We start from the raw sequence: 22,984 nt of genomic DNA on the forward strand, positions 1-22,984 counted from the left end.
TGACAGCCAGACTGATTGACAGATAGGGATTTGGTGTTTTAAGAAAGTCCAATAAGCAGGAGGACGAGTGTGTTTACATGCACAGAAACCCCGCTAACCGGTCAAGTTAATTTTGGTTGAGGCTGTATTCAGGATAATCTGTTCATGAATAACCCTGTACATAAGAATGACCAGGGAATAACACTTTAAACAGAATAAGGGGGAATAAGGTGTTTACCTGCCTCAGTATCCTGCCTAATCTCAACATATTACAGCTGTTACAGGTTAGCCAAGCAATTGCAAACATTTTGTGGTTTACATCCACCAACTCTGTGAATGTGAACAAACTCATTGATGAATATAGTACAGAAACATGAGACAGTGAGAGCCAGACAGGACAGACCAAACACGGAAAACAGATAAGGTGACGGGACGCTTCGACAGACACAAAACAGAGGCCAAGAAACAACAATAGAAAGAGGAAATGAAGACATCAAGAGAGGAATCAGGAGAGTCTGGGTTTACATATTTCCAGACAGGTTGTAAAAATCAAGAGTCCATGAGCAGACTTGCTTTTATCTCAACAGTCTTTTTCTGTTCCCATCACATGATAAATAAAAACCAAAATATAAATGGGGCTTCTATTGGCAGTTTTACAGAAAGGAGAAACGGTGCTACTGACTGATTCATCTCTCTGTCTGGTCCTGTACCTGAAACCAGAGATGGGTTGTTGCGTAACGTCTCCATGAAGTTTGAGAAGGAAGACAGTTCATGCCAAAGCCGGCCGAGCTGCTGGAATTCTGTGTCATTGAGCAGCAGCTCCTGGGAATCAGCGTAGAACTGTGCCAATCTGGAACATACAGCCAACCACAGTATATTAGTCTAATTTATTATCTATTATCTACTATATTGAACCAACGTTATCTTTTATTATCTTATTTAATATAATCATCTTATCAGTTTAATCATCTGTAGTCAGCTATATAAATGAAAAAGAGTATGCACACTCAGCAAACATTCACCATGAAAGAAAAGGTTAAATAAAAAGTCCAACATGGATTGGCCAAACCATAAAAGCACAGAATATAAGTCAAATTAGTCTGTGGTTTAATGATGGCATAGTGAGAGCATACCATGTAACATATTATTTGATTTAGGAAAATTATTTGTATTACGCAATGGAGGAACCAAATCAGTACAGGATGGCAGACTGGGAGGGTGGCTAAGGCGGCGTGACATAAATGGTTGGAGAAACCGTCTTGTAACCACAGGGTTACAGGACAGGTTTGATCCCTGCAATCGTCAGTGTGTCCATCAATGTGACTTTGAGCAAGACATTCAACCCCTATCTGCATATTCATCATAAACCACTTTGGATAAGCTACTAAACATCAGTTAAATGCTTACAATGTAGATGTAAAAAGTTAGGAAGGCCAACCAGTAGATAAAAGGTTGCTGGTTCAGTTCCCAGTAACAACAGTGCCAAACTGCTGAAATACCCCTTAGCAAGGCCACTGGCTCTCATGTATACAGCAGCCTGCTTCAGGGACGGGTGTTAGAAACTAGCTAACAATAGCTAACATTGTTGTGGTCCAAAGCAGCAGGCAGTTGCTTGCAATATGCCCTTGAAGTTAAATCTATCCTAGCAAGTTTTTCAGTAATGAAGAAATCAATTCTTACTTTCTCAGTGATGCCTGTGTGTTTTTGAACAGTGTGTTAGCAGGTTTCAAGGCACAAGGGTCATAGAACTCACTCTCATTATGCAAACAATTCAAGAGAGAAAAAGACAAACACAGGCTTACATGGAGCTGTTGTAGTTAGAGACGACCCCCGGAGACTCTCCTCTGGTCGGATATCTGAAACAGGGGTTGTTGGCGTTGCAGAAGATCCCTTGCATCCAGGGAAGGATCCCTGCGGAGGGCATGGCCTTGTTGGGAAAATGACCTGAAGGAACAGACAACACATGGGAAGGCAGGTGAGTGCTTCTGACATGGGATTTTAAAAGAGAATTATAAAACAGGGTTAATTATTTAGTATTTCTTACACTCATGTTGTCTGTACAGTGGGTTGGCCTTCCTCAGCCACACCAGACCAATGAATAACAAAACTGGCCAGAGGATCTCAACCAGGAAGCGGATCTGGAAAGAAACAGGTGAAATGAGAGTCACATATAAGATCCCTGGTTTGTCTATTAAGCATAAATGTAGTAATAATAGACTTGTTTTATATAGCACTTTTATAAGCCACCCTTTGCCTTCAAAGCAGCTTCAATCCTGCTTGGACTGCTGTCATACTGCATCCTGAACTGTGTGTAGTGGGATACTGAACCATTCTTAAAGAAGGATAGCCTCCAGTTCTTTGAGGCGTGAAGGAGGTGGAAATCTACTTCACACTGCACTAAATAAATTTCCAGGTGCAATGATGTTTAGATCTGGTGAGTGGGTGCCATGTAAGGCGTTTGACCTCATTCTGTTGTGTTTGCTCCATAGGGTGCACCAGGTCCGGTAAAATGTTCTCACATTCCTTGGCCGTTATACGACCATGCAGAGCAAGCATCAGAACTAATGACTCCCGCTAGATGGCTGCCCTTACCATTGTAGATACACCACCATGTTTAACAGTTGGCAACAGACAGTGTGTTTAAGGCATCCTTTGGTTTCCTCCAAATGTTCCGGATGAAGAAAAAGGTTGAAAGATGACTCATAATTGTTATTTTTGATTTAGTTGCCTCAAAGTTAAAGTCCTTTTCATGAGGTGTTTTCGTTATTTTGTCCTGACACTGAACAAATCATATAAAAGCTTTTCTGTTAAAATATTTAAGGGCCATGCTAGTACCTAAGATGCTCCAAAACCTAAGAGGAATGTGTTCATATTTTGAAGAATAAATATAACCCAGGGTTGAAACCATCAAATACCATCAGATGCGTCTGATCCAAAAACAGTTGTGTTCATAATACACTTCTATGCTGACAGTAAAACTTATATCTGAGGCATGGCAAGACCAAATAGTATATATATAATAGTATAGTATTTGCGAATAATTTGTTTCGGGGCACCAGATGGGTAGGGTTTAGTGCATCAGGACAAATCAGATGTCAGATTAGTTGTCAATCATAGAAAAATACAAAGTGGTCACTTCAAAAGGTTGCTGGCACTCATTGTACAGTTCTATGAAGAAAATCCCACCCATCTGGTACTTAAAGCAGGTCAAAATGCTAAGAATTATTTGCAAATACCATTTGACCCAGGTCTAGACTGTCAGTGCTGCTTTATAGCAGGCAGAGCATTGCAAGTGAACAAAGCCGGCAGGTGAGAGAAAGAGTCATACCTTCTGTCTCTTGCGGAGAGTCCAGTTTTTCCACAGTAACAGGCGGATTTGAGCGCCTGTATTCATTGCTCCGCAGCTCAACCCCTGGAGGGGGTCATCAGACTGTGATAAACCTGCGGAGGCAGAGCTGCATCAGTGCTGACATTCACTTGTTACCTTGTTATGAGGCTAGTGGACAAAATGGGCAGAGTTATTGGGTCTAGTGGTCAGAGAGAAACAGGGCTGTATAGTACTTGAGTCTGGTCTTTACATTTAGGACCGGTCTCTGTCTCGTGCTTATTTTGACTCAGTCTTTAATTCGGACACTACTGGATGTTGACTTGTCTTTTTATATATACTTTTCTTATTATTATTCTTTCTTCTATGCATTGATTAGTCAAAATCAAATTGTAGGGGTTAGTAAATAGCTTCTGCAGACAACACACATTTCTATTCATCCTTCAGAAACTCCTTTATCATAATTTTTACATTGGGAAAGACATGTACACTGGTCATTTCTTGTTTTGGTCTTGGTGTTGAATAGGACTCGATTTGCTCTTGCTCATTCAGCAAGCATCCACCCTGCTGAAGTGTTCTTGAGCAAAACACTAAATCCCTACCAGCTCCAAAGTTTGTTCTCTGGTTGACCATGATTTCTGTGCCTGGAAAGGGGCAAGAGAAGATAATTCCCCTGTGCCAGATCAATTAAGTATAACATTATTATAACTGTTGGTATGTATGTGAAATTGTATGCCTATTTTGGGAACGCAATGGGCATCTACTCCACAGCCAATCGTGCAAACATCCCAAAAGGCACCAATTTATTTTGTAGACACTGTATAAAAAAATTAATCACCCCCATAGTCAATCACATGTACAGGTTAGGCGCAGATGGCCTCAGAGAATGTCGGACATGCAGAGTAATTTGTTCAGAGTGACATGCTCAATAGATTATTCCTGCCTGTGGATTCTGTGCCAGACTGAGGATGCACAGACATAAACACCTGTCTAGAAAAACAAGAGGAAAACAGGACTATAAGACCAAAAAGGAGAGTAAAGACTGTCATTATGTGTCTGACTTCTCTAGAATAGCCTTCTTACTCAAACAGTAATTATGCATGGCAGGTCTCCTTTGCGCAAGATTGATAGGACCAGGCAGAAATCTTGTGGCAAACATGTAAAAACTACTGAACGTCTAAGTACCTGGTAAAGCACCTTTCATTATTTCGTTTGAGAACAAAAGATACATCAACTCAACTCTAAAACACAACCACCAGAGCCTCTAAATTTTCATTATAACGTTATATTGACAGAATCAAGGTGCTGGAAAAACTATGGCGCAGCCTTTGGCGACCGTACTGCTGTCAGCTCTTACATGACCTATCTTACAGTTTACATCCAATTTGCCAACACCACAACACACTTGTCATAGAATAAAACGCTTTATCCTGAGCCTTACCTCTAGTAGAAGGATATAAAAGTCGTACGACATCTAAGAGAAAGAGGTTCACAAACAAGGAGAAGTAATGGAAGACATTAAGCTAGGTAGAAAAGCTCGGTGCGACTCCCAGCAGCCCACTCTCTCCTCCGCCTCCAGGTCAGCAGCACTCCTAATCTGATTGCTCTAATCTCCCAGCTCAACATGGACAGGCAGAAAAAAGACAACAGTCATCCATTTGGAGGCAGAATTAGGGGGATATATCTGCTTAGGGGCAGGCAGGGACTCCTAGTGGTTAGACAGACCCGTCCCGTAACAGGAGGGTCACAGGTTTGATCCCCGCAGGAGCCAATGTGTCCTGTCAAAGTGTCTGGGCAAGACATTGAACCCCTACCTGCGCAGTCATTGTAAATTGCTCTGCGTAGAAGCTTTCAGCTAAAGACCCACAAAATAAATTTAAGAAGAAATGTGTGAGTGACTGTATATGAGAGTTTTGTGGGAACTTCGGGGGAGGGGGGAGTGAACAGAGGCAGTAAGCAGGTTTTGGTTTGTTGACGGTTTTGTGTCGCACACGTCTGCGGTGAGTCACTCTTCTGAGCAGCTCGGCTGGGGAGAACAGGTGACATAAGTGATTAGGCCGGAAGAGTGTGAAGGCGTGACAGAAGCACAGTAAAACCACTTGAACCTGCTGTGAACTGTGAGCAGTGAGCACAATGGCCACAGGTACAGGCTCACCCCGAAACTCAGAAATTCAAGGCTTAACACTGCATAAATCTGGGCTTTCTGGTGGCTCGGTTGGCTAAGGTGCAAACCATGTAACTGTGACTATCATTCACTACCCCCCACCCCTCCTCCTTGCTCTCTCTCTCTCTCCCCCTGTATAGTCCAATAAAGCAAAATTATCATAAAAAATAATCTAAAAAATCTGGTTGAATCCAAGGTTGTAAATACAGGCTGAAACATGATAATGGCACTATCACAAGAACAGGAAAAAAAGCCCTAAAGCGCAACTCAGTGATGACACAAAGATTTGTGAAGTAGTATCAATAACAGACATAACAAAATAAAACTATGTCTACAAGGCAAGTTACAAATATAACCCCGGTTGTCTGATCATACAACTGAAAGGCACTGAAAGAACAAAATCTCCACTGGAGCAGAAACAGTTTGAACTACACTTTTAATTTGCAGCAAGAACTGTTGCATGTCGTTTTTCTGTATAGTCACATTAATTTGATGAGACAAAATCACTGTGACAAACATGCAGTATGAATGAATATAAAACGTAAACAGATACATATGGTTTACATACTGAAGAAGATGTACCAATCACAGGCTACATTGGACAAACTTAAGGGTAAAAGGGCTGAACTCTTTTTCTTACAATTAAAAACATGTTAAAATACTTCCTCTATTCCTTTTGGAATACAATACAATGTCATCTAAACAACATTTAACATTAAAGGCAACATTAGAATTTGAACCTGCATTGAGTAAGTGCATCGTGTGGTTACAATAAAATATCATTTCATAACAAATCAATTATTGTACATGAACTTAATTGTTTAAGTAAAACAACAAAATGATAGGATTACAATTCTTCTTTACAGACACAAATCATTTTTGTGGCATGTATAATTTCTTTGAGAGAAAAATAGACAATGAATCTATTTGTTATTTAAAAAAAACATTAAACATACAATGTTGACATCACACTTTTACTATGAGCATGTTCCAAATGGTTGGGAGACCAACCACTGTTTATGCCATGACTCCAACATGTAACATAGAATATATTAGCACTTGTAACACTTTCATGGTTCATTTTCACAGGCCTACACTGGCTCTCTCACCTTCTCTGATAAAAAATATGTGTTTTTCCCCCCAATTTACACTATGGCACAGGTACATTTATATTTACAAATATAAAAACGTTTTTTGGCTTGTTATGTTCAGACAAAATGAGCCTCTCTGTGTTCCAGTTCTTGCAGCCGCCGAGGACGCAGTCTTTGGTAGACGGGTTTGGCCTCACTAGGGCTCAGGTCATCGGGGCTGCTGGGGGGCGGGGACTGGGGGGGCGACAGGGGGGCGGAGGTCGAGACCTCAGGGTCAGTAGAGCTGTCTATGGAGTCCTGCGTCTGGAGCCTTGTCTGTGGGGGGCTGCTGTGGGCGGGGGATGTGGTGACTACATGGGTGGGGTTGGTCGGGGTGAGGGAGGAGGTGGTGCTGGTGGTGGTGACGGTGGTAACAGTAGTGGTCCAGTTTGGAAGCGTCCTGGCTCTGCTGCCTATGGAGACAGGAGGCTTGTAGAAAGTTCCGGGAGGGGGCTGCAGAGTCCTGGGGGCCCTGAGTGTAATCGGGAGGCTTGTTGAGCTGCCAGGCTCACTGACTGAATTATCTGTGTCATTTTCCCTTTTGGAAGTCCAGACAGGCTTGACTGACACTGTGTAGGGGTGATTGGGGAATATGGTGCTAACACTACTAGTGGTGGGGAGCACAGGGGGAGAAGTCACTGGCCCAACAGTGGTTGGTGCAACCGCCTTCGCAGGCTGCACTCCGGAGCTGGCTGGTGGCAGGTTGGCCACTATCATGGCTGTCCTGGGAGTGACATCGTAGTGTTTGTACTTCCTGTCCCAGGTCCTCCTCTGCATCGTCTGCGTGTCGATGAAGGGCGTGATGTAGTAGGTGCTGACCCTGGACGAGCCAGTGGGGCGGGGCTTCTCCGGCTCGGCCACCTCCTGTATTGTGTCAGTGGTGGCGTCCCGCTCAGCGGGGTTAGCGTCGATGTTAGCAGCAGCGTTCCGGCTATTCCTCTCGCTGACCTGGGCGGGGGCGGGCAGGCGCTCCAGCGGCATGCTGATCGGCCGAGACACAAGTTTGGAGCGCTGTGTGCGTAGCTGGACCTTTGGTGCTATGGAGGTGAAGGGGGAGGTAGAGGGGGGGTTGGGGCTGGGACGGCCAAACACCAGGGTCGACCTCTGGACGTCACCAGCACCAGATGTTTGGATCCCGTTGAGTCTGTCCAAGGCCGATGCCTCTCTTCTGTCCGTTCCTGGCTGCACCTCCTGCACCTCATCCAGGATATGAGAGGAGGGGATCACTGACGAGTGCCTTTTGTACACTTTGGCACTCTGCAGGGAAATGATACCAGAATTGAGTTAAATTCTGAGCACAAAGTACCAATTAATAGTCAATCAATGAAGTTAACTTTAATTTTTGTGGTTAGGAAAAATAAAACACTAATTTCTCATTCCTTGGAAATGGAAGATTAAATGGTCTCATCACCAGAAAAGACAATTTAAACAATTCAAAACAGAAAGGATGGGTGACCTAACAGAACAGACAACATAACACACCCTCTCTGTACCCCTGTACTGCAAACCCGAATCAATGCGAGTCCATTCAAGAGTCTGTAATGCTTTTCCAGTTCTTTACCCACACCCCCAAAATCCCTCCTCACCTCTTTGATGTCCACCAGGGAGGTGGAGTGTCTGCTGAGCCTCTGCTCCTTCTCCTGGGGGGTGAGTCTGGGGGAGGCCTGGCCGGCCACGGAGAGGTCGGAGCCGGACAGGGGCGAGACGTCGAAGATCATGTGGAAGTGTCGCACCAGCAGCTCCACCATCAGGGCCTGGTAGGGGTAGTCCACCAGGGAGGACAGCGACACCTCGGCGTCCGTCTGCCGCGGCTTCACCAGCGTCGGGCCGAAGATGATGCCCAGGTTGCTGGCAGTCATCTTGTTCTCCTCTGCTTGTTCAGTCACTCTGGGGGCGCAGAGATTGATTGTGGGTTTAATTTTAAACAGCGATTTTTCAGATGTCAATCAATAATTTTAGCTGGGTTATGAGCAAGGAGACATTGACTCCGAAATAGGGTTAGATCAACATATCAGAGCCAATATTGCCTTTCAATAAAAATTGGATATGATAGAGGTAAAGATATTATTTTACTTAACCAGCTTCAGGAGTGTCTGTAAAACCTTAATGAAACCTGCCTTAAGGTGCCATTAACCAACCTAGGAATTTCATTAGCATGGGTTTAAAGTTATAGTTTTAGTGTCCCATGATTTTTGGCATGAAAATGATCAAATCTGAATATGCAGAATGTCAGCACAAAATACCCACTCATCAGTTTCAATCCAAAAATATTGGTATCAGTATCGGCCATTAAAAACCCATAAACCCGACTATCAACAGAATATGAGCCTTGTGTACTTTTTTCTACTTCCTCTGTGCTATGAGGAAGTGCAAATATCTGTTTACTTATGCAGAAGTTCGTTTATCAGTGTATGTGCGCAGAGAGCTGCTGACAGAAATCATCATCATGGACTAGCTGTGGGTCTTTACCTGTGCAGGTGCGCTATGAGGAAGCGCAGCGTCCTGTAGTGGGCCGGGGGCAGCTGGCGGAGCAGGTCTCGGATCTTGAAGATGACTCTGTTGAGCTGGACGCTGAGGCCGCTCTTCTCTCCTGTCTGGGCTCCCTGCGCTGCATCGGCCTCCTCCACGATCACTCTCTGGCACTCCTTGGCCAGGCCGATGAAGTCATTGTAGTATCGGTACAGGATCAATGGCTCTGGTAACTGCACACGGAAGGGAATCAGTGTATTTAGCATTGGGGGAAAAAAACTTGGAACATCAAGTTAAGATTCACACAAACCTGAGTGTTAAAAGTCTTAAATTGGCAATATGTAATTCATAACTCATACCAACTAATGACTAATATATGTCTAAAAACAGTATAAATACATCAGAGTAAAAACCAGGGGAAATCCCTAACTAACTCCCTGGTTTCCTCATTAGTTGACTGTGCATTATGGGGATTATTATGATCACTAAGTTGATCAACTTTGATCACTAAGATTGCTTGGCTGAAACTATCATTTCTATAATGAAGAATCTAATTTAACTTGTGCGTCACTATATACCACAATAACAATGTTTTTTTATATTATCACAAAAATGATCCTCTCATTGTCTCACTGTAAATCAGCAGTGGTGGAAAGTAACTAAGTACATTTACTCAAGTACTGTACTGAAGTACAATTTTGAGGTACTTGTACTTTACTTGAGTATTTCCATTTTATGCTACTTTGTACTTATACTGCACTACATTTTAGAGGGAAATATTGTACTTTTTACTCCATTAAATTTATTTCACAGCTATAGTTACTAGTTACTTTTCAGATCAATATTTTATATTTAAAACATTTGATCATCTTTATAAAATAACTATAAAATAGCATTGTTATAGATTAGACTACCCACAAGTATAGCTAAATTGTTAAGATTAGCTTCATGTTGACAACTTTAAAATGCTGCTTACATGTACATGTATGTCAATAAATCAGTATTAATATTCCAATAATTTATGAAAAATATAACTCTCTAAATGGGGACAGTTTGCATAATGAGTATGTTTACTTTGATACTCTAAGTACATTTTGCTGCCAATACTTATGTACTTTTACTTAAGTAAGATTTTGAATGCAAGACTTTTACTTGTAATGTAGTATCTTTACATTGTTGTATTGCTACTTTTACTTAAGTAAAAGATCTCAGTACTTCTTCCACCACTGTTAATCAGTAAGCGATTGTGAGGCCCACCTGTCTCAGGTAGAGTTTGAGGACATTGCTGATGTCATGAGGTGAGAGGTCAGACAGCTCAACCAGGTCCTTGCCGTTTTCAAACGCCTGGCAGAGCTTCTCCACACGCGATTTGGCACCATTCACACGATAAATGCCCTATGAGGGAAAAACATACACAGATCAATCTTTGGCTAAAAAGGAGAATCAGGGGAAATAATCTAACTGCAGAATTGTTTACTGAATTTCTTTGTTTTTATCAATTGTAAAAGAACAGTCTGAGATTGTGTGCTTATACCATGAAATAAGGTATCTCTAAAACCAGTGCTGTTTAAAAATTCAATACTTGTATGTCTTGACACTTGAGTCCTAAATATCCAATCAGCTTCACTGTATGCCTCCTGAAAATTTGGTTTACCTTGATGTTGAGGGCTCGGCTCTCGATCTCAGAGGTACACTTCTTGATAATGAAGGGGATGCCGTCTGCGCTGTTCTTTGCTGCCTGGGCAAAGTCGATACCGAACAGGTGCAGTCTGCCCTGCAGCTTCTTATGGCCGCACTGGATCGCCAGCGTCTCCAGACATTTCTTATGGCAGGCCAGGGAGCACTGGCCAGGGAGAGGAGAGAGACACAGTCAGTTAAACACAAGTATCAAGTGGGTGATCAACTGATTGATTGCCAAACTAGCAAACAGCCAAATGGCAGCATATTTTGGCCGTCTAGTAAATTTGCATTTTCTACTAACCACTTCTGCAGGAAGTCAACCTGTCACTTGCAATGAGTCTATACTATTATACAAAATACTTTGGCTGCTATGAAATTAAACTAGCTGGTGCATCCTGAATCCACTGACCGCTGTGGCCAGAAAAAAATAGTTTCACACACTGCTAATCTGTGTATAAACACATGGCACCATTACAGTTCCTGGAGCTAATTAAAGAGTAGATGTGCCGTACCTCCTCGCACTCGGCTCCATGGAAAACGACCAGACTGTCACACTCCCTGCACTTCGACGGGGCTCGCAGCTTCCTCAGCTTGTGGGTTTGGGAGGCCTTGGACATCTGGGCGTTTCGGAAGGGACCAGGAGAACTGGCCGTCTCCGTCACCATCTCTGCCAGACCTGAAAATCAGACGGAGAAGCCAGTGAGGACACTTACTGACTAGAGAGGTGACTTTATGCCGAGCCCTTGATATTAGGTCAGGCTGAAGCTGGACCTTGGTCAGGGCTACTTCTTCCCTAGAGAAGTGACTATGCCAAGCCTTTGTCATTGGCGCTACACTACGCAAATAGTGGCTTAAAATAGTTTTTGGTATTGTATTATTTAGACAAAACATTTCCTGGTCATATAACCAAATACAGACCTACACAGTAATTCACAGCAACTTCAAATTCTGATGTGAAAAAAAAAAAATAATAATAATAACAGCATAATTAGAGAAAGTCTCAATTTAATTCACTCATTTGTTTGACTAGATTTGCAAACTGGACCTTGTTGAAGGAACTTGCTCATTGGAGAAGTGACGAAATCACACCAAGCTCTTGTTGCTGTGGCTAGACCACACAGGCAGCAGCTTTAAATATTCCAGTTTTGGTATCTTAGGCATAAAATCACTTCCTGCTCGTGTAACTAAACACAGGCCTTAATTCACAAAGAAATTTTTAGAAAAGTAGGTCAAATGGAAGAGCTGGAGCTTCTGATGCTTCAAATAACAATGAGAAAATAAAAATAACACTTTTGCCAACTGGGAGAGGTCAGTGCAGATACAGGAACTGTACGCTGAAGCCATGCGCCAAAACTAACATGGCCCACCACCATCTGTGCAGCTGTGCAGAGTGTAAAAACATCTGATGTAAGAGAAATCCCACATATAAAAATGCTACGTGTTGCAACGGTGCAAATGTGTCCAACTGTCTCTCACTATTTCTCCCTCCCTGCCTCTACTTCCCTCTCACATAAATCGACACACACACACACACACACACACACACACACACACACACTGTCACACACACACACAAAGCAACATACGCGCAATATGTGTTGTGGGGTGTGCTACCACAGACACAACACACAAACAATTACATACAATTGCCTGAGGATGAGGATACACACAGACACAGTCACAGTCACAGACACAGTGCACAAACACCCACACACACAAACAAACACACACACACACACCCCTTACCATTGTCTGAGGGCGATGGTGGCTCTCTCTCATCCAGGTCATCAGCAGAAGACATGGTGCCAGTGGAAGGAGTTCTGGGCAGCCGTCGTTTGAAATCACCTGTACAAATAAATAAGAATCAGAATCGCTTTAATCACCAATAAGTACAAGAAATACACAGGAATATTTCTTGGTGACATTAGTGCAGAGTTGTATCGTCAATTTACAGAGTTTCACAGTTGGTACGAGGACAACAGACCCTCAAGGGACGGTGCAATACGTAAGACAGACAGTAGACGGTATGTGATGCTCTACATACATAGATTCAGTGTTCAGTACTTTATAGCTTTGTGCATTTAGTATGGTTTCAGCTGTAGAGGGAAGTTTGCTGAGTGACTGGCAGTGCATGAGTCCAGTGTATAATGAGGAAGTTTTACTGAAAAGAAATACACTATGAGCATTTTCTTCCTTGTTTGTTTTGTCGTCATTTAGTAATCCAAGTCAGTCTTGATCAGCTATTTTTTTCTTTTTGCTTTTTTATCTTTCAAGGTGAGATGATAACAGGGGTTTATTTATCTCACCTGCATCAATATTTTCTTTCCTTTTCTCTTCTTTCCGTTTCGTCATTTCTATGTGCAAATACACTCAGGACATATTCTCAAAGATTAATATCTCGATGCGGCTGTAAAATTCTCATACCTGGGCTGGCGGTGGGGGAGTCCATGGACCTGGACTCGCTGCTGCCTCCAGCGCTCTCCGAGTCGCTGCACATCCCTCCCTGGCTCCCCTGACTACCTGAGGCCCAGGCTCGCAGCGGGACCTGGCCTCTCAGCGCTGCAGGACGACATACAGACCGCCGGTCACACACAAGCAGAATAACAGACAACTATGACAGCTAACCATTCTGTTATATTCTCAGCAACAGTTTCAGTTATTTTCAGAGCAGAATGGACACGCAGACTTTCCAGACTTATGATTCGTAAGCAACGGACAGCTCAAACTGTTTTGGTTTGAGACCTGAGAAATTTTCCATGAGTCAGGACAGAGGGCAAGTCCCTGAGGGAAAGTCCCCAAGAGACTTGTATAAAGTCACAGGCAGGTTGATCTTGTGCAGAGATCGCCTCCCACCCTGAGCTGTCCAACCTACTCTAACTTTACTGATCACTCTGAGTTCGGGGCTCACCTAGTTTCCAAAACAATATCCATTTTGGAAAAAAAAAACTGTTCAAGTTCAAATAAGAGGAAGAGAAGATTATCCAGTCTGTAAAAGTGACATTTTGTCAACCAAGAACTGAAGTTACCTGCTCTTCTTCAAAAAAGTGTCAAAATTTGTTTACATTTTATGTTATCACTCATTTTGTAAGAGTAGGTATCAATTTTCGCAAATGGCAACTATCTAGAGCACGCTGGTGTTTATAGTGCCAGTGAATAAGGCTAACTCTGTGTGGCATGCAATCATGACTCGGGTTCATAACCTGAGCTGAAATGTACATGGATGTTTTTGAGTGTGCGCACCTTGTATGTCTGTGCTGCTGTTGGACCGCCGCTCGCCGATTCTCCTGGGCCGGGAGTGGAAGGGGCTGTCCACCTCGTCTCCGCTCAGCACGTCACAGGAGGTGATGGACGCCTGCGACAGGTTGCCATGGGAGGAGTGGGTGCTGTCCACCGACCTTTTGTTGAACACAAACCTGGGGAAATAAAGAAAAGATTGAATGCGTTTTGATGTGTGATTTTGATGTGTGATTTGAAGTGACCAGAATATACTGTATCTGCAGAGGTGTGATAGGGTTGTTGACCAATATTAGTGACTCAATGATTACTTCACCAGGTTCTGAGATTTCTTGCTTTCAAAAACTCACTTTCAGGCCCATACTCTGTTTGCCAACACCCACCCCCAACCCACCTTGCATTTTCAACTACTTAAAGATGGAGGACGGTGCTATGAGCAACTGGCAAAACAACACATTTTGTTCTCTAGCCGAAAAAGCAAATGACAAAGCAGTATTACTCTTGCAGTATTTTGGAGCGTGATATATTAACTCTACAGCAGACGTTTCTGTTGGATCTCTGCTATAATTAGCTAGCTTACTCATTCTATTGTGAAAATGTGACTTCTGTATTTCTGTCCAGTACAGCCTACCTTAAGCTGTGCTAGAGACCTCTCAATGTTGTTGCAATTCCTTGGTTGCCGACAGAGGTCGATAAAAGTAATCACTTAGTGCCCTTTTAATGTGTTATGATAAAGCATCCAAACATTTTCAGAAATGCAATTTGTACTAGAGGTATAACTAGCACTGAGACAGAGGGACAGATATAGAAGAACCAAAACTAAAAGTAACCCAGCGGACTACTGCACATAAAAAACACGTCTGTGGGTTAACAATGATGGTACGACTAACTTGGCTCAACCACTAGATTACAATTACATTCATAACCAAGCACAACATAGTTTTTCATCAGTATGAATACCTGTGATTCATGATAACATTGTTGAACTACAGCGACATCATCAATCATCTTACCATGTGAAAAAACAAATTATACGTCCACCCAATACCAAAAAAGTGATTATCAAACAATGCATTTCTGAGGCCACATGTACTGACACTACTGTCGAGTGTGTGCATGTGTGTGGTAAGCTGATATTTGAGACTGCTTTGATAGTGCAAGTAGAGTCTTAGGGACAGCTCAAAACCAGAGCCAGAATCTCACGCTCGCAATCTCCCCTGCTGCACTCAGCCTGCGCCACAGATATTTCCTGAGGAAGGGCAGCAAATTCAACACGCATTCTCTCTCTCCTTTACTCTCTCTCTCTCTCTCTCTGTCACTCCCTCTCTCTCTTCCTCCCACTCTCTGACTCATTGTTACCCATGCTGAAAGAAGAACTAGGCACAACTGTAAACCAAGGACCGAAAACTTCTAAAGGACAGGAGACACTTAAAGAAACAAACACAGAAAACAGTGTAAAACTGAATCTAAAACTGAAACTTAAAAACAAAGACCTGAAACTACATCATGACTAGACAAAAACAAATACATGACCTCACCTGTGGCTCGGGCAAAATTAGGTGTCTTATATTATGCCTGGGTGTGCAACAACCCGCAGAGTGGTCAATACATTGTTTGAACTACAGTAAACCATCAATGCTGCAGGACTGTAGCAAGCAAATTTCATAAGCTGATTGCTGGAAATACTTTGCACAAAACTGAACAGCTGAAGTTTGACTTTGGGGTGGTTCATTTCCTGTGTTGCAGAGTTTAATAAAACCAAACTTCTCATTCAAAGCATAGTTTTTTGCCGTTATCGTTACCAGCCGAGTACAAATAAAAGTTTGTGTTGTTTCCAGAATGACAGTATGAGCCCACAGGTGTCGGTACCTGGCATTGTCGGAGGAGATGGAGTCGGAGTGCAAGCGCTCTTTAGGCAGCTCTCTGGGCAGGTTGCGGACAAAGTCGCCGTAACACTCGCCCGGCTCGTACAGCTTGGCGCTCTCACTCAGGGCCTGGTAGTGAGCAGGGAGGGACACAGTCTGGGCCTGCTGCATCTGGAACCAGTTCACTGTCACCTGGAGGGGAAGAATACAATATATCTGAATGAATGAATGAATGAATGAATGAATGAATGAATGAATGAATGATTGAATGAGCGAGTGAGTGAGTGGGATAAAAAGAAAAGACATACAGAAACACAGGCAGACAAACAGTCTAACATGCATCGTTATGGACTTTCCATGCTAATGACTGATAGTATCTCTAGGTTCAGTCCAGTTAATTTCATGGCACTAACATGGATAGGGGTCTAAGGGTTTGATTCTCACTAGGGACACCCATGCTAAAAATGTATGCATGCACTTTCTAAGACAAACTGAGCAAAAGCGGCTGCGAAATGGCTTGCTATATCTTGTTATAGGACTGGAGTGGTTACTTAGCCTATGAATGCCTTCAAATAAACTTTTCTAAGCCAATTACTAACATGATATCTGGACTTCTATACAATCTTAAGAAAAGTATGTAGTTTAAAAGGGTCACTTTGGTCAAAAACTGCCCAAATACAAGATAAATTATGTAAATGCCAGCTGGCTTTACTGGCACAACAAGCTACTGTTATGGTAAAAAGCTACAAATCTGACTGCAGAATCCCTCTAACTCTCCTCTCAGTTAATGAGTTAGTTAGCCAACTCCCCCACTCACAGCTTTGAATGTGAGGTCACACTGGAAGACCAGCTCTCTGATCTGGGTGAGGATGGTGCTCTTGGCGTTGGCCAGGTCCATCCTCCTGATGCCTGCGTCAGCCATACAGCTCCTGTACTGGTCCTTGGCCTCCTCCGCCTGCCAAAGCAAAGGATAGACAGAAGAGTGTGAGGATGTGGAAAAACCACTATAATTGCTAAGTGCACTAAGTGTGCAGGAATTCATCTGGGGTACACTGGTGCAAATAACTCAAGTCTCAAAGAAGCATACGCACATCCGTATTATTTCGCAGGTGCTGGGCAGTAAAAATGAAAAAAAGAAGAGAACACACTGCCTTTGCGTTCGAAACGTGGCTCACAGCATGTAAGAATAAAAAAGAAATCACACTTGGGAAAACAAAAGCAATTTGCGGGTATCCTCTTCCTTTTTGTACACAGGTGCAAAGACACAGTGACAATTTACAGGGTTTCATAGCGCCTAGGGGCACAAAAGGCCAAAAGATCACATAGAGTGCAAAGAGAAGATGTAAGACAGTAGACTATGCCACTTTATAATACACAGGTACACAAAAAGCAGGGGAAAAGTTAAAAACAATCTGCTGTCTTCTCCCCTCCCTACCTTGTGCAGGGCCTCCTCCTCCAGCCTCCTCTTCTTCTCCAGCTGTTTGTTACCGGTGTTGGACTGCTCGTCCTGGGAGCGGCTGGTGGACGAATGGGCTTTCTGGTACTCCTCTCTGCGCTGGGCCTTCACCGCTCGCGCCTTACGCACGCTCGCATCTGCCTCATGCTGCCAAAACCACAGAGATGAGCCACACACACTCATGTGATGAAAGTGTGACGTAGGTGTACAAAAGCTCTCACAAACATAAACAGAAGTGCCTTTGTGGTTGATCAACCTTCTTCAAATATGAAGCAAAGGCGTGACTTCTACCTAGTCAAACCATTTTTAAACAGTGAAATTTGCAATCCATGCAAACATTACCTAGAGGGAGGGGCCAGGCAGAAAACATTAAAAAAACATGCTACCTGGTTACAGAATCATCCCCAATTCTTAAAATTCCTATCCAAACCACATATTTTTACAACGGTGAACCAAATTTAAATGTATGTCTTGTATTTTGCTAGTATTACCCCAATGTTAACCATGCTGACTTTTACATATTTAGCCATCTCCAGAGGCTGTAAAATAGTAACATGCATAACAAGAGACTGCTAGTATCACTAGCAAGGTAGCTGTAGCCCACAAGTACCCAGATGGCCTGTGTGTCTATACAGGGATTCTTACACACCATTTTCTTTTGCTCCCTCTGCCACTGCTCCTTGATGTCTTTCCTCAGCTTGTCCAGTTCATTCTTGCGTGCCAGTAGAGGCTAAGACAGAGAGGGAAGACCAACAACAACACTGAGGCACCCACTTTCAAACCAGGATTCAAACAGGGTTTCAAAAAGGGCTTTGAGCATTCTTAGTGTCCAATACTAGCTGCCACTCTTACCTGTATGAATTTATTGGTTTGGAGAGCCATTGCAGTCTGAATGAGCAGCTGGCTGTATTCAATGTCATTCTTGAATGTGGAGACGTAGATATCACTGAATGGCATGTAGTCCTTTGACAAATGTAAGAAAGAAATTAAGGTGTAAATTTTATTTTTCCACAAACATATTTGTTTTTATAAAGACATGAGTTGGGACTTCTGTACTAATTATACAGTATCAGCGTTGTTAATATTCTTACAAAAAAAGGCCTCTTAGTTACCTGTTGACTTGCCAATGTCCTTGCAGACTCTGCCATTTTGGCATAACTTTTAGCATACTCAATATCTGAAAGAGAAATAGGTGTACATAAGAATAAGGAATATTTATATGCATATAGTCATAGTCAGCTGAATATTTGCACATTTCCTGAGAGGTATGTATATTTAATTTAATGGCCTAATGCTGGCCCTAAAAAAACACAGATTTTACACTCAAGGGCATTAGGTGGATATGAGAGCTTGGTCTTCTCTGTCTAAAAATCTCCATGGTCTACATACATACTTCAGGATGTTTATGACTAGTCAGTAGACCTCAAATTAATGTAACAAGCAGGCAAATGGTTCAGGCTCAGACTTCACAATCAAAATAAGTACAGATCCTTTACAGTCCCACATCCGATTTGTGGAAATGACGCATAGACCCAATTAATCAGCAGTCTATTTGAATGTGATCTGAATGACAGCCCACAGATATAGAGGAGTGAAGTCCTCACCCCTGATTGACCGATGTGAATTTCCTTCTTGACGACCACATTGCCATGACAAAAGCACACGATTATTCTGGCACTTCCGAACTCTAACCTCAACTAAAAACATTCCACAGGCTCATAATGACTCAGCGGTTTATTTGCAAAACATCTCTATAGCCCCGGGTCAAATATTATTTACAGAGAACTCCACTCTTTTTGTGTTGTTTCAACCTCCTTGGAGCACGAGATGGGCGGTTTTACCACATGAGGACAATTCAGATAGTGGCAACTTTTTGGCAAAGTTGTCAATCGCAGAAAAGTATACAAACTTCACATTCAAATACTTTCCTGTGACATTTTGTCACTCATTGTCATGTCTTGATGCAGTAACCCTGACCCCTCTGATACTCCAAGCTAAGAATCATATGCAAATACTATTTGAGACAGGTCTGTCTTTGGTAAGGTAAACAGTACTCTGTCCATGCTCTTAATGCCTCACCCATAGCCAGTCTTTTCTCCATCCAGGCCAGCAGGTCTTTGGTGTACTTGGACCAGGCTTTGGCATAGAGCAGTGCAGACTCCACCCCACTGTCATTTTTCAGCAGGGACAGGTCCACTTCCTCCTCCCGCGACAGTGCCACCTCTGGGCCTGGGGAGGCACAGGAGGTAAAGATGTCAAAACACAGCAGGGAACTCTGTTTCAAACTGTACATTATCAGAAAATACATGACAATCACCAAATCTTCCCTGTGTTTGACCGATTTGTCTCTCAGTCCTAGTGGGTTAATGTGTGTGGGAGGTAAATAAGGAAAAACGAGGAAGAGAGAGAAGTGGAGTGTCTAGCAGGATATGAAAGTGCCAGTCACTAATTAAACCTTGGTTCTGTAGAGGAATTGGGACTGAAACAGCCTATGTTATGAGGAAGTGGCTCTAAAGTCAAGGCCATGATTAATGTAAAGGCGACGGCTACAGCCTCTGAATGCACGGCAATGTCATAAAATCCTCTCACAACTGCGCAGCCACACACCTCTCCCAGCTGCCTGCCATCTGATTCAACACGAACCCCATGTGTTTCCCATCCCACACGTAACTACTCCTAAACAGGCAAGGAATGTCAGATATGTGGATGGAGAAGGGAAAAAGAGCAGCTAGTATGAAAAAAGCAGCAGAAATAACAGGGGTTGAAACAGAGGCTTAGGGCGGGTCTACCTCAGGCATTCAAGAGGCCAAAGCCTAAATCACTTAGCTCGCTCACGAGCTGACACTCTGGCCAAGGGCTACAAACCAACCATTAAATGCTTTGTAAAGCAGCCATTAATAACCATTACATTTCATGATGGATGTATTTTACACCCGTGTTGCTCAGAGGTAAATGACTGAATGTGGACAACACTTACCCACAAGGTCACTTTTCTCTGAAACATATCCCCCGGGATCCACAGAGAGATTATCGAAAGACTGTGAAAAAGACATGATATGTATTTCAGCACAGATTGTAAGGAGGGGATAATAGACATACATTCAAAGTTAGACATCAGAAGCAGCTTGGTGCATTATATCTTGTTTTCAACACCCCGCTAAGTAGAGAAAGCAAGTCTTTGAGGCTTTTTTTAAGTAGAGGCTTGGTAAAATTGCCCCTCCAAATGCACCCCTTTGAACCCTGTCATGTTTGAAAGCAAAGCTTTGAAGAAAAATAGCCTGCCCAAAAGCTAGGAGAAGGAAGAAGGCACTAAGATGGTGTCTCACCCTGCTTCTCCTGGTCTGGGGGATCCCCAACCCTGAGCCGCTGTCCACATCTCCCATAAGGAAGTCAGAAACTCTGAGGGGCATAACGAAAGAATTTCACAGATGAAACTCTGAAGTGCAGTCTTCTTTACATTGATTAAAAGACAAACAGCAAAACAATTTAAAACACAGATGTAAGACAGAAAGAGAAAATCAACTTGCTTTTGCTCAAGCAGGTAAACATTATTAAGCAAACTTAAGTCTGCCAATAGACTAAGTTCTATTGTCCCAAATCAGCCCCCCTTTTCCCTGCTTGTTTAACAAAAAAGTCATAAAAAACAGTGGTGTTGAAAAAGTAAACAAGCATTGTACTCACACATTGCCGAATGTGAATGCCAAAGTGTCAATGGATGTGTATATCTCGCCGAATATAGCCTTTTTGTTTTCTGGGTTTACTTCCTTGAAGTTGACGCCTGTTGAGGGTGATAAACCACATAAGAACGTCGACCAAAATACATCGCATTCACAGCCAACGTTTGTATATTCGATGATTCACTAAAGTATTTAGACAACTAGACGTATCCATGGCTGGACAATGATGTGTAACAACCTGTATAATTAACACACTGACAATGAATGAAATGCAAACAGACTTCTCCACTATTGTAATTTCAAATTTGGCATAGAGCGCCATTTCTGTGTTTCTGCACTCATAGACCATACTGTAAATGTTGGGCTATTTTGAGGAGTGGTTTATCTCTGCATGGGTAAATTGCTTCAAATAAGTGGAGACATGCTCCTCAATAAACAAAGAGAAATCCTGCCTGTGCAATTACACAGGTCAAGACTTTTAAAGAAAGACTACAAAAACAACTTACAAACCACTGTCAATATAAAAGAGCAGATGTAGTCTAAAGCAATGGCAGGTACAGTTTTTATGTCTTTCTTCTCAACCAAAAATGGCTTCTGGCGATCTTCAAGGACGAGAGTGTTCAGAGAGTGTTCAAAAACGTCTCCTCCCTTGATCTGACATCTTATTATTCCATAGGTAATCTTCCATCTTGGTCGTGCACAGAGAAGGTTATCATAGGCATCTGTCCCTTTGAGATCTTTTGATAATAAGATGTCTGAGCATTTTTGATTTCTGAGGCTGTCAAGGGTTGGCGGATCATCGAGAAGTGCGTGCATACAGCTTTCTTTGTCAGGAAACGGTTTACTTAGCGAGAAGACATTTGCAGAGGGCAATCAGAGAAGACACAGGCAGTGAAATCTGACTTTGCTGAGTGCTTCCTGTCTGCCCGCAACAGGAAACACTCACACAGCTTGAGTTCTGCGACGAGTTAAAAACTTTCAGACAACCACCACAATACTTACCCTTTTCTCCCCGTCACCTGTCGACCTGGACCCCGAACCTCAACAACCTGACTCAAATGCTGAGTGAAACGCTCTTAAAAATCAGCAGGGTTTCAGATTGCTTTCTAGCTACCGAAAACTTCAACTTGGTGCTTCCATTTTCGCTTCATGAAAGCAAAAAGCAGCAAAAAATAAATCCATGTCATCAGTGGTTGGACGATTGTAAATTCCCAGCCCTTCTAGAAGCAAAAAAAGGTCATGATGGCATCCCGGGATGGGGAGGCACCCCCACGTTCCAGGGAAACCCAAGAGGACACCAAAAGAGAGGAGAGACGGTGGTGCGAGCCTCCCTGCTGCGCACCTCCCTGGCCCTGAATGCTAGCATACTAGTCTGAGGCCCCTTGCGCAAGAGCGCTGACTTCTTCCTCAGGACATCCTGTGGGTCTCATAACAATGATTCCAGAGCGCTGCCCCCCTAGTCACCATTGAAATATGGGAACTGCATCATTCAAGTACAGGGGCCATTGTTTTCTCACGGTGAGCCTTAACTGGGACAATTAGCCTGTGAAAAAATTTCCTTAGTGAGTTTAACTCTGTCTGACAAATGGCTGTCATTCTGTCTTGACATGACCGCATGACTTGATTTTCCTTGACAGAGGTGCGTAATCGGCCATTCCAAGGTTTCACTCATATATCACAGCTAGAGTTTCAGTAGTTAGGAAAACTCAAAAAATAAGATGTAATTAGCAGTCCCACTCTCCATGCAAATAAAAACAGTTTTAAACTGCATGGAGAAAAGAGTGTATATTATCATTAAATTAGGTGTTTTTCTTAGATCTATCAGATGAACCAAGACAAGGTAGAATAAAGACAGAAAATTGTCTTTGACTTACACATACAAAGAGAGATTGATTTCAGTAAATAAATACACTCTTGACAGATAACAGTGTCTTTTCTAGAAAAAAAGGGGGGGGGGGGCAGGGAGCAAGGAAAGAATTTCTATAACTTGAGATAGTTGACACAT

At 42.8% G+C, this 22,984-nt stretch overlaps 2 protein-coding genes across 2 annotated transcripts in view; both read right to left on the reverse strand.

The window, feature by feature from the left end:
- The window catches only part of abca4b (ATP-binding cassette, sub-family A (ABC1), member 4b), a 41,776-nt gene extending 38,403 nt beyond the window's left edge, over nucleotides 1-3,373 (reverse strand). The window contains exons 1-4 of the mRNA XM_071544374.1: nucleotides 3,308-3,373; nucleotides 2,024-2,117; nucleotides 1,782-1,923; nucleotides 690-829 (exon numbers count right to left, since the gene is read on the reverse strand). Of these exons, the coding sequence (XP_071400475.1) occupies nucleotides 690-829; nucleotides 1,782-1,923; nucleotides 2,024-2,117; nucleotides 3,308-3,373 (442 nt within the window). The remainder of the gene's footprint in view (nucleotides 1-689; nucleotides 830-1,781; nucleotides 1,924-2,023; nucleotides 2,118-3,307) is intronic.
- A 2,559-nt stretch (nucleotides 3,374-5,932) lies between these two features.
- LOC139665363 (rho GTPase-activating protein 29-like) overlaps nucleotides 5,933-22,984 on the reverse strand; it is a 33,192-nt gene continuing 16,140 nt past the window's right edge. The window contains 21 exon segments of the mRNA XM_071544362.1: nucleotides 5,933-7,156; nucleotides 7,247-7,855; nucleotides 8,185-8,485; nucleotides 9,068-9,300; nucleotides 10,325-10,462; nucleotides 10,722-10,910; nucleotides 11,260-11,423; nucleotides 12,494-12,592; nucleotides 13,172-13,306; nucleotides 13,988-14,160; nucleotides 15,851-16,038; nucleotides 16,664-16,801; nucleotides 17,282-17,449; nucleotides 17,952-18,032; nucleotides 18,155-18,265; nucleotides 18,415-18,479; nucleotides 19,382-19,531; nucleotides 20,125-20,132; nucleotides 20,276-20,340; nucleotides 20,629-20,701; nucleotides 20,984-21,080. Coding sequence (XP_071400463.1) covers nucleotides 6,677-7,156; nucleotides 7,247-7,855; nucleotides 8,185-8,485; nucleotides 9,068-9,300; nucleotides 10,325-10,462; nucleotides 10,722-10,910; nucleotides 11,260-11,423; nucleotides 12,494-12,592; nucleotides 13,172-13,306; nucleotides 13,988-14,160; nucleotides 15,851-16,038; nucleotides 16,664-16,801; nucleotides 17,282-17,449; nucleotides 17,952-18,032; nucleotides 18,155-18,265; nucleotides 18,415-18,479; nucleotides 19,382-19,531; nucleotides 20,125-20,132; nucleotides 20,276-20,340; nucleotides 20,629-20,701; nucleotides 20,984-21,080 — 3,665 coding nt within the window. The 3' untranslated portion in view covers nucleotides 5,933-6,676.

This window comes from Centroberyx affinis, unplaced genomic scaffold (assembly GCF_046629955.1).
Source record: "Centroberyx affinis isolate AG114_WGS23_722 - 3 ecotype Tasmania unplaced genomic scaffold, CSIRO-AGI_Caff_v1 ptg000246l_1, whole genome shotgun sequence".
In the NCBI taxonomy this organism is placed as follows: Eukaryota; Metazoa; Chordata; class Actinopteri; order Beryciformes; family Berycidae; genus Centroberyx; species Centroberyx affinis.